We start from the raw sequence: 17429 nt of genomic DNA on the forward strand, positions 1-17429 counted from the left end.
GACTTTGGTCAACAAAATAGAGAAGGCCCTTTTCAGGCACAGGGCAATGCTCAAGGATCACAGTTTCTCAGATCTTCCTCACTTGGTCAAATAGCCCGACCTGGCCCATTATAGTGAGTCTGTGGCCTCACAGGATCACTAGCTTGGGAACTGTACAGTCTTCCCCAGACGGCCCAGCACTCAAGGACTGATCTATGCAGCCCTGCAGGTCACAAATGTTCCTCCCTCCACCATCACCACCCTGGTCTTCTCTCTCTTCTGCTTTGTGGCAGCTCCCAAGCCCACACCTGTACATTCCAGTTGGTGAGCTGCTTGTATGCTCATCCCTAAAGGCTGGGCACATGCCTTTGACTAAATCTTGTCCCCATCTGGTCTCAAAGCAGTGCTTTGGACAATCTGGGAGTTCTATCAAGGCTAGTAGTTGAGCTGAATGTCTGACAAAGACTTGGAACATCAGTTCAATTCATCTATGTGTATTACAACCATTCTTAAGTATTTTATGAGGATGGAAACACATTTTTAATACATTCCTAGCCTTATACAATGCTTCAAATTCCTTAAAGTAAAAAGAAAACACTCCAGTGGGTTCTCTTAATAAATCTAAGAAGAAGAAGAAAAAAAAAAACTACTCTGTGCCATGCTCAGAGGCATGGAATACGCATATCAGCAGTTTTATAGAATATTTCATACCCATAATTCACAGTAGTTTATCTATGTTCATGCAAAAGAAAATCACATGCTAATGCTGGATGAATCTCAGCATTTTAATCAGACAGCCAAGCCCAGGACTTTCAGGAATATGTCTGAAGCTCTCTATTATATAAAAAACAAAGAAAGCACATTTTTCTCCTAAGAAAATGTAGGCCTTTCCTTCCTTTAAATAGGCCTCCAAATGCTTACTACTTAAAAAAAAAAAAAAAAAATTCCAAGTGAAGTTTAATTCAAAATAAGCATACAACTAGCTTGAAGTATCACCAGGCTGAACAGATTAAATATCACCACACCACAGTCATCCTCAAACTTTTCCCAGTCTCCCCTCCCAAGCAAGGTGGTACCCTTTCCAAGGAAGAGAGGAGAAGCCCTAACAGTTTTAAAGAGCCAAAGTTCATGTTATCAAGGGTTCAACATGCAGTCAGATACAATGATGAAAAATGGTAGGGGTGGGGTTGGATGAAGGGGGCAGTAAAGCATATGTTTTTCAGCTGCGACTTAGGCAAAGTCACTCTGGCTGGCAAATCATGCCCTTAGGCTTACTTTAACCTTGAGCATTAAGGTTGCTGCAGACAATTTATTCAAAGGAAAGCTGTTTATGCATATATTTGCATAATTACATCCAGTGTCTGATTACACTCTGTGCGCTGCACACCCTGGTATGTTCTGTATCCATTTCAGGCAGTAGCGTGATCCACCTTCTTTCCTCCTCTATTTCTGAGCTCAGAGTAAACAGTGCAAGAAAGGCACATCCTGCCGCCACGGAAGCCTTCCAAACCCCAGGCTGGCTCCCCTTCAATGCCTCGTTTTTCCTATTCTTTGTTTGGTCTCCTTTGCCCATTTCTGGTGCTTAGAACTACAGCCAGTAAATAAAAGTCAGTCTGTTCCTTACCAGGTTGATTTGCTTTAATATGGTGGAAACCAGCCTGTGGTTTAAATGAGAAAAAAAGAGTGGGGAGGCATCAATGATGGGAACTAGACTTTTATTTTAAAGGGCCAGAGCACTGGGGCTCACTAAAGAACTGAGAGAGAGAGCGCCATTCTGTGACCTTTAGGAGGTTTTCCTACATTGCCAACATTAAAAAAAAAAAAAATTCTACTTCAGTATGAAGAACAATTACTAGATAAACTCCAGCTTGTTTAGGTAAATCATGCCAAATTTTATACCTTTCCCGATATCCTACTATGTGCATGAAACTCGAGAACACAGAGAATGACCCAGAGTTGGTAGAACTTTAGAATCAAGTTTTAGAAACAGTACTTGTAGAATATGAAGGGGTGAGAGTACAAATGTTTCACAGAGTTAAAAAGGTAAAGCTTACTGGTGAATTTTTAGAAGTTACTGAATATAAAACAAAAGAAAAAGAGGAGAGGAAGTAGGTTAAAATATTTCAAACGAGAAGTTCTTGAATAAAATAGAATACTCATGTATGACAAGGAGTTTAATATAAACGGGATACCTGGGAAGAAAGAAAATTATTATTCCCAAGAGTCTCTGCAGTGCAAAGGTAATCTACTGTTAAGAGGTAGGCCAGCGAAAATGGAGAACACTCCAGGCTCTCACATGGGATGGCTCCTGAGTCACCCTAGTCTTCCATGGAAGACTATGCCAGGTTCTCTGATGGCTTTAGGCTTAGGCATCAGAATAAGTACACAGTCAAAGGTACAGGCGATGTGAAGAATCTGTTTGTAAACCAAACATGACCCCAGGTTGCAAACAGCATTTATAAATTAAATATTATCCAGCTCTTCCTATTGACAGAAATGGATAGGGTTTAAAAAAAAAAAAATATATATATATATATATATATATATAACGTTTAGAAGATTAAAAGACTCAGAGAAATGGACAGGAATGATAATGCAATTGTTTATCAGGAATTAAATATGTCCAAGCCACTGTGGCGGAGAAGGCAATGGCACCCCACTCCAGTACTCTTGCCTGGAAAATCACATGGACAGAGGAGCCTGGTAGGCTGCAGTCCATGGGGTCGCGAAGAGTTGGACATGACTGAGCGACTTCACTTTCACTTTTCACTTTCATGCATTGGAGAAGGAAATGGCAACCCACTCCAGAATTCTTGCCTGCAGAATCCCAGGGATGGGGGAGCCTGGTGGGCTGCCGTCTATGGGGTCGCACAGAGTCGGACACGACTAAAGTGACTTAGCAGCAGCAGCAGCAGCAGCAGCAAGCCACTGTGGTTAGTGAAGTTTTACAAACAGTATATCACAACTTCCATATTTGATAGGTAGCATGGCTCCAAATGATTGAGATATTATAATCTATATCATGTTCCCTCTTCTAATAAAATCTAATTTAAAGCACATAGGATTACTGAGACATAACAGCTGTACCTGGAAAGAACAACTTATATTTTAATAAGTTAAAGTTAGCTTCATGCAAACTTTCCTATAAAAACATGGTCCCAATGGAAATGGACAATCTCTCTCCACTGCAGGCCTGCTGTCTTCAATAATCTGGTCAAACATAGGCAGCAGAGACACCCGTGGCTGAGGCATTGCCCTGCTCAGCTACTGCTGCTAGGCCACGTGTGGGGTGTCACACAGAGGGGAGCTCAACAGGCCAAGGAGCCGGCTGCTCTACGAGGGAAAAGCTGAGACATGGATGGCCAGGAGCACCCTGATTCTGCACGTTGGGAGATCACGGATGTGCATCACAGGACCAGTCAGGATCCGAATCTCTTTGAGACGAGCGCTGGAGTGCCTCTTCTCCCAGGAAGGAAAGAGAACTTCACCCAATGAGAGCAGAGGTGACAGGAGGCTGGAAATCCACCCTGGAGGCTGGAAATGCGATCGTTCTGGCACAGATGTAGCCACCACACTACTGACCTCATTGGACATGAAGCCCCAGCGTGTTCTGGACTAGCTCCCTACTGCCAGTGTCCACAAGCCAAAAAGAACAGATTTTCAGGGTTCCCTGACTTGTTTCCATTTCATAATCCTGGGCATGCCCAAATGCTTTTTCCTACCACGCACACTGAAGTTCACTCAAGGACAAGGTTAATCTTTACTAGAATGTGAAGAAATTTTGGAGTACAAACCAACTGTGTGTGAATAGACTTCAAGGTGCTCACTTTAGTGGGGAGTGAGGCATCACAAACCCACACTGCTTCCTTTTACAGATGAGTTCCTCTTCTCACTCCAATGAGTTTACAGTTCTCGCTAATATGCATCATCCTATACTCAGACCTAGCCTGCAAGGACCCACTCATAGTCCTGGGCCTTGAGACAAATGGAACTGTTTTCCACCCAGGGCGCTTGTCCTCCACTTCTGGTTAAAACTGCTCCCCAGAAAAGCACTCAATTTGCAGGAGGCCCAATCATGTATACGGCATGTATCAGATTGGTCTTTCCACAGTCCCAAGCTCCTGTTTGGCCTCCATCACCTCTTGTTACCAATGAACAGAAATACTTGGCATAGAATCTATATTCTAGACTCCACTGATCAGCTTAAGCTCCAGCCCCTCGAGGAGGCCTGGTCCCTGATGCCACTGAACTCAATTTACCAGAGTTCACCGGACCTAGTCTGGACATCTCATTGATCTGATCCTTGGTGAACAAGGGGCTCTTTTCAGTTCTCGATTCACACAGTACGGGGCGGCAGGCGGTGGGGTGGGGTGGTGTGCGGATTATCTTGGAGGGCAGGGCCCAGCCATCCCACACTCAGAAAGCTCCACTCTGCTCATGTCTGTCCCACTCCATCCTCATTTTCACTTCCTTGGTAGAAGGGTCACACATTTGGTTACCAGTCCTAATAAAAATCAGAGTCCAGATGTTCTTTTAGGTCCTATAAAGTTCCCACTGCATTCTGAAGAGTGCCAGCTTTCTGCCAGACTGTGAAAGGACCCGATCTCAGACCAGCAGGGGTGAGAGAAGGCAGTGTGGGGGCGTGTGAGACGCAACTCCTGTGGCTCCACAGCAGACAGTGAGTCACCCTTGGAAGCAGTTTTCAAGATGAGTTAATATAAACTTTAGGGACAAAGATATCCTGAAATATTATTTCACTCTTTAAGATGAAATCTAGGGGTAAATTGTAAATAAAAGATTTAAAATGTTTTAAGTAATATATTCTCTATATTTTCACTTTATTTTCTGCCCTTTTACTATCTACTTAAGTATTTTTCTTTTTAATTAACAATTTAAAATTAGCTGTTAAATAAGATGATAAACAGATTAGTTTCTATGTTTATAAACTCCCTCAAAAAAGGAGGGGGAGGGAACACTTTGCTGATCTCCTGTGAGTCATCTGAAGTAGGCCGACTCACGAAGTGCGACAGTAAGGCAGAGACACTAATTGGCAGGGATGCGGTTTTCCTCGTGGGTTCCTCCTCATCACTGAGGGAGCAGGCATTGACCTCTCCCATCTTTTTAGTGAGAAAAGCCGGGTTTGTGCACCACTGAGTCACACCCCGTCGGGCCAGGGGTCTGAGTCCCATCCCATTGCTGCATTTCTGGGGCACATCTGTCTGCCTTCTTCTCTTCCCAGAACACTCAGAAGAGAGTAGGGGCAGGAAAAGAGTTATGCTGTCCTTTCTAAGTCCACACCCTTTTAGGGCATAGTACCTAAAATACCAGCTTCCCTGGCGGCTCAGCGGTAAAGAATCTACCTGCAATGCAAGAGATTTGATCCCTGGTTCTGGAAGATCCCCTGGAGAAGGGCATGGCAACCCACTCCAGTATTCTTGCCTAGAGAATCCCCATGGACAGAGGAGCCTGGCAGGCTATCGTCCATGGGTTTGCAAAGCATCGGACATGACTGAAGCGACTGAGCACGCGCCTAAAACACTATGTGCTACACAAAGATAAAGGGGAAAAGATCAACAGATTAGGAGAGTCAGGAGAACCTGTCACGTAGTGATGATTCTAAACATGTCCAAACATCCCTTGATTCCCCAACAGAGAGGAGCAAAGCTTATGGCCCTTGAACATGGGTGGGCTTGTGACTCTCTTGTCATGACAGATGGAGTGGATATGAAGCTGTTGTGACTACCAAGGACAGGCCTGAAAAGGCGATGACGTTTCTGTCTTTTTACCAGAACATTCACTTTTGCAGTGCTGAGTCCCCTGAAGCTGCTGTGCTGTGAGAGAGCCTGAGACAAAGCCCACCTAAGCCAGCAGTGACCACCGGACTTGTGAATGAGGATCCCGCCAGAAGGTTCCAACCCCAGCCAACAAGCCCTCCCCAGCTGAAGCTCCAGAAACTGGAATGCAGAGGAGCTAATTCTCCAGTGCCTTGTCCAAATTCCCAACCCTGAATCCATGAGAAAAGAAAAGAGACTGGTTTAACGCACTGAGTTTTGAGGTAATTTGTTATGCAGTATTACACTTATCTATTTTGATGTCCATATATGTTTATAATATGAAGTTTTCTATAAACTTATAAATTCCTCCTGCACTATAAATATAAATAGCCAGGAAGTAAGAGAGCAGAAGCGAGTGTGCTTGTATACAGTCAATGTTCAACATCTGTCTGCATAAAGGACCCTCAAAGCCATCCAACAAAGTAAGGCTTCTTTGAATAGATTTTTAAAGTTGTTTCTGTAGAACCTAAAAAATGTAACAAGATTCCTAGATAATAAAGATCACCCAAAAGTGTTAATCAATGGCAATGCAGTCACTTCATCTTACAGTAACATTTTAAAGAATTAAAAATTTTAATAATGCTATCTCCAGAGTTAAAGAAAACCCTGGGGAATATTTTTATATTTATTTATTTATTTTATATTTAAATACAGATATGCAGAAGTCTTTGGGACACAGTTTAGGTATGGCATAGCCTAAAGCCTCAAGAGTGAGCAAAGTAAATAATCTATCAAAGGACATCCACATGGCAATCACATCTCTACCTGTTTGATATGTTTACAACACACAATGGAAAAAAGCTCCAGTGAAGAAATCAATTTACAGATATGTCCGCCTATCTGAAAAGTTGTACCTAAGTATATAAAAAGTATTTGATTTTTAACATACAACTAATTGTTAAAATCTGTCTAAGTGTAGGTGTTAATTTGTAAAACTATGTAACTGGAAACAGATAAAAGTAGCTTTTCCAAATCTGTTTTCCTTCTTTATTAACTTAGTATCTTTATAAAGCGGCTCTTGGTACTTGTGAAGAGGAATCCTTAAAATGGGTTCCCTGCTAAGGAACTTAACACAGCCATAACCAATTCTATTCATACAACTTACATATACTCCAACTATTTCAAGCCACAATATTTTTCCTGCCAGGAGTAGTTCTGTAGACCATGGGGAATGTGGTTGCTCTGGCTAACGTTTCCAGTTCCCCTGGAGTGTACTAACAATCTTGGAAGCTGGTGTTTCTAACACTGGTACTCAAGTATTGACATATATACATTACCATGTGTAACACAGCTAGCTAGTGGGGAGCCTGGTGCTCTGTGATGACTAGAGGTGTGGGATGGGGTGGGAGGGAGGCTCAGGAAGGAGGGGTTTTATGTGTGTGTGTTTATATATATATATATATATATGTGTGTGTGTGTGTGTGTGTGTATACTTATAGCTGATTCATGCTGTTGTATGGAAGAAACCAACACAACATTGTAAAGCAATTATCCTCCAAGTAAAAATAAAGATTAAAAAAAAAAAAAAAAGATAAACTTGGCTGACATTTTCAATTGCCTTCAAATTAATAGGTTGGAAATGATCCTTCCTGTTCCTCTTCCTGGCACAAGAAAATGAGAATGGCCAACAAGTGTGCTAGAATCCATGGTGAACCAGCAACCGTTATGTGACTTGTACTCCTCCTGATGTTTTCTTGATCTATTGACCTCCTTCTCTTACAGGTAACATGCATGTGGTTTTCAGGCGCCATGTGCTCATGGCCCATGGCTGTTGGATCCAGACATGGGCTGAGTGATTCTGGGCTGGGTACTCTTTGTAACAGCATAGTTCAATCTGTCAGAAACATCAATGATAAATCAAATAAAAAATTAGGCTGCACTGGCCAACTGAACTACTGCCAGGCTCAAAGATTTAGTCTGCTAGTACATCTATATTTAGAAGTTGTTCCAGTGCTGGCAGACCCTAGGCAACATCAAAGATAAATGTTGGCTTGAGAAATCAAAGCTCGTAAGTGTTTAGCATAACCATATATAAGAAGGGCTTCAGAACAGGGAGGTGGGTGGATTCCAAAGTTCTTTATGCCAAACCTCACTCTCCCCTCAGTGATGCCTCTTTCACTTCACTGACCACTCTGGCACAGAGGAAATTTTCAAAGGTAAGAAAAGTGGGGAGTTTGTGGCTGCATGATACCAAACAAATACTGCAGGCATTTTATTCCCTGGCACACTAGTTTTTTATATTAGTGGGAGGGTCTTGACTTCCTAAAACAGCCAAGGATGATCCTCTGGTTCAAAACCAATAAATGCAATGTTCCTGTATAGCCAAATGTGGAGGTTCGCCAGATGTTGAGTGCTCTGATAAGATCGATGTGTTGGGACTGTCCCAAAGAGAAAGGAAAGGAGAAGCGAGTGGGTGATTTTAGAATAGGCTGCCTATTCAAGGGACGAACCTAGGGATGGCTGGCTTCAGTTTACCACCTAACCAAGGCCCAGGTGGCCATCCTGTAGTTGGAAACTAACAAACAGAACAAATGAGCTGATGACTTAGGCGCTGAGGACACAGGTGATACAGCCTCAGCTGGAAGTTCTCCAGAGTCTGCTGCCCTAACACGTAACTCCCTCCTTTACACATGCAACACCTGGTAAGAAGCATGGAGAATCTGCTTCTGGTGTGCAGTCGTCTGAGGGAATGAGAGAGCTCCTTTTAACTCAGCTCTGCCTTTGATACCTACGGGCCTCTCCGAATTGCTAAATCCTTCCTTGCCTTGTTTCCTTCCATAGAAGCTGCAGTGAAGGAAGCTATTCCCCTGGCTCTCAGAAACTACCCTTGGATGTGGCAGTGAAGACTTGTGATGTGGCAAAACACTGTCTCTCTGCCAGCTCACTAATCTGGCTCTTATGTAAAAGATGCTTTCTGATGGACAAATGATAAAGGACTTACTCATTCTCACTCTCGAGAATGAACAGAAGAGCTCATGGGCCTGGGCGAGTGGCACCCTCCCCTGATTTTTGGCCAGGCATTGGTGATGGACTGGGGAGTGGACACTGGCCTTCCTGGTGTTCTCCACTGGAGCAGCAGGCTATGCGGCCGCGGGCAGCAGGGCTCCCAGAGACAGTGGTACTCGTGGCAAGGCTCTCTTCATCCATTCTGTAAGTCACTCTGCTTGTCAATGCTATGGTTCCTCCTGGAAAGGCTATTGTCTAACCAGAAACACCATGTGCAAATTCACTTATGGCAAGAAGCCTTTTGAAAGATTACTAATATTAACACCTAAGTGAAACAGGTGCCTAAGAATTGATGCTTTTGAACTGCGGTATTGCAGAAGACTCTTCAGAGTCCCTTGGACAGCAAGGAGATCAAACCATTCAATCCTAAAGGAAGCCAACCCTGAATATTCACTGGAAGGGCTGATGACTGAAGCTGAAGCTCCAATACTTTGGCCACTTGATGTGAAGAACTGACTCATTGGAAAAGACCCCGATGCTGGGAAAGATTGAGGGCAGGAGAAGCGGGTGACAGAGGATGAGATAACTGGATGGCATCACCAACTCAATGGACACAAGTCTGAGCAAACTCCAGGAGATAGTGAAGGACAGCGAAGCTTGGCGTGCTACAGTTCATGGGATCACAAGGAGTCGGACATGACTTAGCAACTGAACAACAAGTTAAATAGGAATCTGATTAATAAATCAGAAACCAAGCACCTCCTTATGAGGCCAGCTCAGTACCTAAATGATACGATGCATGGCTGGGGCCTGTGGCCTGCTCTGGGTTTCTGCAATGGGGCTGCTGAGCCCAGCCTGGCTGCTTTGTGGGTTCCCAGGGGCTTCTGGGCTCTACCTGCTGCTGGCCTTTTCTGTTTGATTTCAAAGTATCCCTTGATTTCTGCAGTATTTATTTCATTCGTGGTCTACTGTTTGACAGCTGTGTTCACTCAGTAGTCACTGGGAAACCCAGATATGACATTCCTGTTCGGATGAGCTGAGTCACATGGGAGGGAGAGATTCTTGAGAACACCACTAGTCACATTCCCACAAAGCTATTTTTCTAGTTCTCTCGAATATTCCCAACATGTCATGTCTGGAAGCAAAGCTAATGGCAAATTAACATCTATATATAGCATTGACATCCGTTTTTGTTTAGTTCAAACCAGAGCCATTAACCTCAGGGCTCCTGTTTAAATTTTTGACAGAAAAATGTTGTATTTCTTTCACACAATCCTTCTATAACTGTTGACTTTTCCTATCCCAGATCTGAATGTTAATGTGCTTAGGTGACATGAGATAATCATTACACAGAATCTGTCACTGCCCAAGTTATCTCATTCAATCTTAACCTACTTGTGAGATGACAGACACATTTTCAAATGGAGAAGCTGAGACCCGAGGGGTTAAATTATTTGTTTGACTAGCTTGAGACAAAGCAGAAACAGTCCAGTTCTCCTTGGGTGAACGCCACACCACTGAACACATCAACGTGAATCCATGCCACGTATTCACAAGATCTTAGGAGACGTGCGTGTGCACTGAGGAACTAGCTGCTAACAGCAACAGTTAGCATGTCTGTAAAGCAGAAGTTAAAACAACATCTAAGAGCAGAACTCACACTAGAGCTCGTCTGAGTCATTCCAACAAAGCAAACGTGGCCAAGAAAGGCTACACCTTTCCAAGTTATGAAAACGGATCTATTTCAGGGAAAAATTGAAACCAATGGCTGTGACCGAAAAGCCAGTGACACCTGTGTGTTCCATTTTCAGCTGCTTATTACTATCTCATAGTTACAGTTACTTCCTGTGTTGATGGAAAAATTAAGAGGGTGTCTAGGCACAATTATTAATGGAGAGAAGCAGGCGTGCAACACCCTCTTGCAGAACCATTAGTGAGTAACCTCCAGGTGAATTCTTCGAGCAGTGATGTGCCATTACTGACAATGAACTTAGGAGAGAGGACACGTCAGTCCCCACCTCCCCCCCCTGCCCCCCCGTGCTTCATGGTTCTGTTTTCTGTTCCCCAGTTAGGGTCACACCTGTCTTCAGAGACCAGCAGGCGGCAAGCTACTGATTGAGGTGGCTTTCCCCAAGGTCAACTCAGCACAGCATTCCCAGGGGTGGCACCCAGTGGCCTCTCTGCTACTGCTCTTTCATTCATGAAGGTCTTTTTCTAGAACCTGAAAGCAGTACTTGAAGCCCTGTACTCTTAGTTTGCTAACACCTTCAGAATTTTACCCTGATTATTTTACTGGAATCGTGATTAAAAACTGAGTCAAAGAATAAAGTATTCTGGGAACTTTAGCCAGTGCTGATATGATAAAAATATGGGGACACCCAGACATCCATGGTGGCATGTATGTGGATGGGGTCACCTCACCCAAGCTGGGATTTTCAGACCAGGTGCTCCAGCAGGAAATGGGCAGGTGTGACTCCTGAACACAAGTTTCTTCGAGACTGAAGGACACCTGCTTGCCCTCAGGTGGGGATCTGCTCCTCTGCACACCCTACCTCCTTCCTGCCCATTAAGCTTGTTTCTACAGCCCCCTGGGTGCCAGAGAGGCCAGGGGTGTGTGGCTGGAAGAGGCGAACTCTGGCTCTGGAGAGGGCTGGGTGTGGGGGGAGTGACTCCAGCCTAAGGCTGCTCTGTTCTCCTGCCCTGATGCACCCCCCCACCAACCGCTGCAGTCTGGAAGGAGACCTGGTAGCAGCTGCACTTGGCTCAGAAACCACCAGCAGAAGCTTTCGGAGGGAGAGTCAGAGCCTTGTGCACTCACACTTCCTGCAGGTGAGATGGTGTGCTATGTGTACACATTTGATTTTCTTCCTTGAAGAATTATTAAGCCACAGGTCATAAAAGGATTCCTGTGATGACCTATAGTCAATTAGCCTGAAATCTCCAGGAAAGCTCATCAGAGCTAACACTAGTAGAAATTCAAAGGTGGGAGGGTATATAAAGAGGAAATGGAAAGAGCTAGGAGGGAAGTGAGTACAGGATGGAGGGAGAGCAAGGAGGGAAAAGGTGGGAGAAGGCCCCAAATAAACAACTTCACACTTTGTAGTCACTAGTTGAGAGTGGGTCCTATTGATTATAAATGGTCATTAGACAGAGCTTCTCCATTTCATCTGAGGCTGTAGTATGTTCCTCCCAGAATCGTGCCAGGACACTTGCAATTCAAATTTGAAGGGAAGATGGCCAACGACTGAGTCACCATTACCATTTCCTGTAGCACCTGAGTTTTCCTTGGAGGTTTCCCATTCAAGCACTCCACTTCTCTGACCTTACTTAACTTATGAAGCCATAGTCCAAGGCAGAGAAGAGGAAAAACACAGGCGCACTCCACCCCCCCCTCCCCCCCGCCCCCCCCCACCCCCACACACACAGTGCTGTGCTTTGAGAAGGCATGTGAGAGGAAAAAAGCCTCCTCTTTCCCGAACCTCTATCTCCATGTAAAACCTCAACCACCAGGGCCATAGGGGATGGTTTCACCTTACAATCAAGCCGCCTTAAAACGAAATCCATCTAATCTGTAAAATATACCAGTTAAGCCTGAGATTTCACCAATCTGTACATAGGAGCCATTCACAAGGATCCTAGAAACAATAGATCATTGTCTTTGGTAACTTGGAACTCTAGCTGTTCAGACGCAACCCAGATGGGAAAATATGCTTCTGCAAAAAGTGATAAAGAGCCCCCTCTCCACATCAAGATTTCATCATGAGTATTTCACCCGTTTTCATTTAACATTGGGTTAAAATATTTTTTTCTACTCTCGACAGGTTGACTTTTTGCCTAAGCTTGTGTGCTGAATTTTTCAGTGCCTTTAAATTTAAGTCACAAAGACTAGTTAACTTGGATGGCACCCCAAATCCCACATTTCCTGTATTTCAAATCCTTAGTCCATTTGCTCTACCACAGAAAGAGAATAAAACATGGGTAAATGAATGAACAGAATTAAGATTTAAAGGAATAGTATTGTTGCTTTTTAGGAAGAGAAGATTTCTGCATCCAGAGTTTCCAGCCTGAGAGTCTGTGCAGTGTGAGTGAGGCTAGAAAGGCACTGGGTCACTATTCAGCAGAGAGCAGCCTTGACTGTAAGAAGACTTCACCATGGATACTATACAAGGTCTCTGGTGAGACAGACACCAAAGGTGACACTGTTCTAGGATGGTCTAGCCGGTAGGGTAAACGCACGTGGGTAGGCGAGACCTTCAGTGCAGCCCACCCTCCATGCCCCACTCCCAGACAGTATTCAACAGGGCAGAGTTAGCACACAGCACTGAAAGCAAAGACACAAACCAGGCTTCTCAGGCCACAGTGTGGTCTACCTGATGGAAACCATTGATTCAGGCTGGCCCTTGGCAGTCAAAATAACAAAGAAGTCAGTTCCAAATACTCATTAAAGTGAAGCGAAAGTCGCTCAGTCATGTCCACCTCTTTGCGACCCCATGGAATTCTCCAGGCCAGAATACTGGAGTGGGTAGCCTTTCCCTTCTGCAGCAGATCTTCCCAACCCAGGGATTGAATCCAGGTCTCCCCCATTGCAGGTGGGTTCTTTACCAGCTGAGCCACAAGGGAAGCCACATGGGTAGCCTATCCTTTCTCCAGCAGATCTTCCTGACCCAGGAATCAAACTGGGGTCTCCTGCATTACAGGTAGATTCTTTACCACCTGAGCTATCAGAGAAGCCCTTAAAATACTCATTAATGTCTGGCCAGATAGTAAGGCCTTCAGAGCAGTTAGACCCTGTCTTTTCTTTCTGTGACATTTCTTGCAAATAAGCCAAGTAAATATATTTTAATGCACAATTCACTATATTTCAGTCATTTTCATTTTCCACAGTCAACAACTATTGGTCTAAATTTTTCTCTCCTTACATTATTTTTTCCATGTGTTTAGCATATCTTCAAAAAAGAATAAAATGGCATTTGTTCAGCTGTTTCATTTTTGAAAGGTGTTTTAGATGGATGAACATGAAAATATGATTACCTCATCCCACTCTAAAAGGTAGTTGGTGATTTTTGAACCATTGTCAATTGGTGCCTAAAAAAAAAGAAAAAAAGAGATTACAGAAAACTGTTTACAGACAAAAGTTTTGAGCTCTCCACCTTGGTTCAAATCCACTGTCTGTGCTAGTCCTAGGCTCTCCCCATAGCGCAACAACCCTCTGTATTGCCTCCATTTCCTTGGTCAAACATTTCCACAAACCAATTTTAACACAAGTCAACCAGTAGGGAGAGCCCTCACTATTAATAAATCATACCCCACAAACAGCTGAGCCTGCCTTCCCCACCACCCCTACCTCCACACCCACACGGTACCCTAGTTCCTTTGCGGATAAAACTTTTAAGAGGACCTTAAAAGTTCAAGGGTACAGGGAGAAAAATGCAGAGAAACAGGTACGACACGTGGGAGCCTGATAGGGTAAAGCTGACCCACCTATGTTTAAGAGTTCAGAGTCTATATTTTTGTAACTTTCCCCATACAGTTTTTGTTTGTTTTAAAGAGGTTAAGATTAGAAAGACTTCTGTGGCATTAAGATTGGCATTAAGAAAACCTGGGATCTCCTGGAGAGATTACTAGAGGCAATTAGCCCTTAGCACATTAGCCAAAAGAAGTTTCATCATTTGCTTTCCTCCTAAAAGCACAATACTGAGATCTCCCTCACTGAGAAAACAGGCTTTGGACAATGGGAAGAGGAGTAAAAGACTCTGGAGAAAAGACAGCTTTGTAAGGTCAGACCTGCCCACAGCGGGGGCTATACTGGGGTCCCTCATAGGACTAGTAAGACCACGTCTCCACGCACAAATACACCTGCACCTGGATTTTCCCAGGACAAGAGCCAGGGCTCCACAGACTGTGGTGAGCTGCCCCCAGCAAAAGGCAGCCGAGTCACCAGAACTACCCGAAGCCCAGCGTGGCTGGCTGTCACAGGTGGTCTAACATAAGTGGCTCAGTATCAGTGCTTAGTTTCTTTTTCCAAGAATGCATGGGTGTTTTGAAGGACTGGGAGAATATATGTAAATCCCTTACTAAACTGTCCTAGTCTTATACAGGAAGCACCCAAAAAACAATAGCTGTTGCTTCATTGTTCTTAATAATAAAACATCCAAGGCTCAGTAAATACGAGTTAATTAACAAACTCTTATCCCTCGCCTCTCCTTCCCTCTTTTCCTTCTTTCTTCTGAGTCCTAAAATCTGGGAGTTCCAGATTTTTTACTCCCACTCACTCACTCCAATTACAAATGAGTGTTGTATATTCTACTAAACTGTAATTTCAGGCTTTTGTGGGCTCAATTTGGGAGAAAACATAGGGATGTATTTAAAGTGTAAATAACATACAAAATCAAAGCTTTAGCTGAGAACCCATTTCTCAGGTAAGGACTACATTTATGATGCTCATACATTCCTCTGTGATGCTCTGCCCCACCACTGAGTCTCCGATTCCTTGAGGGTGGGGACACAGACTCAGTATTTGTGCAGCCCTATGTCCTGGTGCTAACAAAGTGACATTAGAGGACCCCGAGCTCTCAGTGTCCCGGTGGCTTCAAGGACAGGTGGGCAGCCAGCGCATGGTCCACCTGTCCTTGCACCCCCAGCTGGAGCTCCCAGCTAGAGTCCCTGGAGAACAGCAAACCTGTTCTAAGGACAAGAAAACTGAACTGAATCCAGAACTTTCAACTTTGCACATAACTGAATGGAACAAAAATATGCTTCTGATTTACAACTAAATAAAGGGAGAAAGAAAATGTGAAACATTTTCCTCCTAGTAAAAAACCTTTTTATTGAAGTTGCTGGTCTGCCTGAGACCTGAATTACATCCAGGTTTTAAGCAGAATGTATGTATCAGTGATTCCCAACTTAAGGTTTGTAAGACCCCACAGTCCCTCTGGGAATCTTAAAGAAAATTATCTTATATTCTCCAAACAAAATGGATTTTGATTCTTTCCTTAAGATGTATTTACATATGTATATGTGTAAATAATGAACACATTTTAAAGGGGATGTGTATGCTTCAAGAACTTAAACAGTGATGATCAGTTGGGTGTTAAAACTGAAAAGGTGGGGAATCACTGACCTGGACTATCCCTGGAAGCCAGGAAGGAAAATAAAATAGTTCAGATTCTACAACTTTGCCTTTGTCCAAATAATATGCTCAATGTTGACCACTGGCTACCAGAGGGGTCTATGGAAGTCCATGCTCTGTTGCTAACGAGTACGCTCAACTGTTTTTAACAGCTCCCAGGATAAACTGGATCCTCTGGTCTAAGAACAAAAGGACAATGTATTTCTTCACCAATAACGCATCTCCCTAGTCATCCTATTTGCACATTCATGTTCTTTCCCAGTACTATGTCTTTATTATCTCGACTTCTATTAATTTTACATTTTGAACTATATTTTAAAGTATAAGTAAGTACATAGAAATAATCGCTATAGAGATCAATACCAGTCTATTTTCTTACAAATACACAACTATGACTGGTAAGTTAATAATACACTTTAAGGGGCTCTCTTTCTCAAGAGTTATTGGTAGCCCAAAAGTTGTATTTCATGAAAACTACTACATAATTCAGATGTTAAAAAATAATTAGTAATCCTAACTGATCTAAGGTCTAACTGGCAAAAATTTAATGAAACCTTAATGTAGTTTAGAACACTAAACATTCTAGGCAGATTTAAGTATTAGACATTTCAGAGTCACCACTGAAAGAAGCCAATAGACCATAAATCTACTTTAGCTCTAAAGCTTTCTTCACAAAACTTTTTATTCAAGTCTTCAAATGTCTGTTGAATTAAACTATTAGAAAGTGATGACATTTAGGTATTTTAAGTATTTTTACCACTTGTAAAGAATTGCTCATGACCCTAAGAGACACCCCTGCAAAGAAAGCTAAAACTTGATTTCACAGTTCTCTCTCTCATTCTTTTGCCCAATTTTTACAGAGATGGTAACTTTTGATATTAAAATAATTTGTTTCACAGTCAAAATGCAGAAAATGCCAACACCAAAGTGGAATATTGCTAAATAAATGTTTCAAACAGCCACAGACTTCAGAATATTCTCGACACGCTGCGTTACCCACCTTCCACTGCAAGGTTAGTGAACTTTTGCTCCTATGTGCCAGCTTAGGTGGGAAGGGACACTCAGGTGCACAGCTGTGGGTGGTGAAGCTAACCGGCTCAGAGCAGGAACCCTTTACGGAATTGTACATAGCGTATACCCTGAAAATGGAAACACACACACAGTCAGTGGCAGAGGCCTATCACACCAGACTGGGGTGTTAATCTCAGCTTTGCCCCAGGGTTTCCCTACAGGAACAGAATTTGTGGAATACACACTGTGACCCTTATTTGCTAGTCTTGTTCTGACCTAACGTGGTCATCATTTTCAGGGGAAAATAATTCCAGCAGGCCACGTGCCTCAGTGCATTCTCTCCTCCCTCTAGTTTTCAGAACCACACAGCCTCCTTTAAGACAGGCAGAGTCTACAGACCTGAAAAGAATATGCTAAATAAGCACATATCCTTATTCCCCGAAATGGTCTCCAAATATATATTCTAAAATCCATCAAGCCCTCTCTGGTTGACTTTCTCTGGAATAAGGCTAGAGGCGCAGTTAAGGGTT

The 17429-nt window shown here is 43.3% G+C and overlaps 1 protein-coding gene across 19 annotated transcripts in view; it reads right to left on the bottom strand.

Annotated features, from left to right (window-relative positions):
- The window catches only part of FNDC3B (fibronectin type III domain containing 3B), a 353909-nt gene that overhangs the window by 67652 nt on the left and 268828 nt on the right, over positions 1-17429 (bottom strand). For all 19 annotated transcript variants that reach the window (XM_025284112.3, XM_025284392.3, XM_006068123.4 and 16 more), the window contains 2 exons: positions 16889-17027; positions 13791-13844 (listed from right to left, as the gene is read on the bottom strand). In XM_025284112.3, the coding sequence (XP_025139897.1) occupies positions 13791-13844; positions 16889-17027 (193 nt within the window). The remainder of the gene's footprint in view (positions 1-13790; positions 13845-16888; positions 17028-17429) is intronic.

This window comes from Bubalus bubalis, chromosome 1 (genome assembly GCF_019923935.1).
Source record: "Bubalus bubalis isolate 160015118507 breed Murrah chromosome 1, NDDB_SH_1, whole genome shotgun sequence".
NCBI lineage: Eukaryota > Metazoa > Chordata > Mammalia > Artiodactyla > Bovidae > Bubalus > Bubalus bubalis.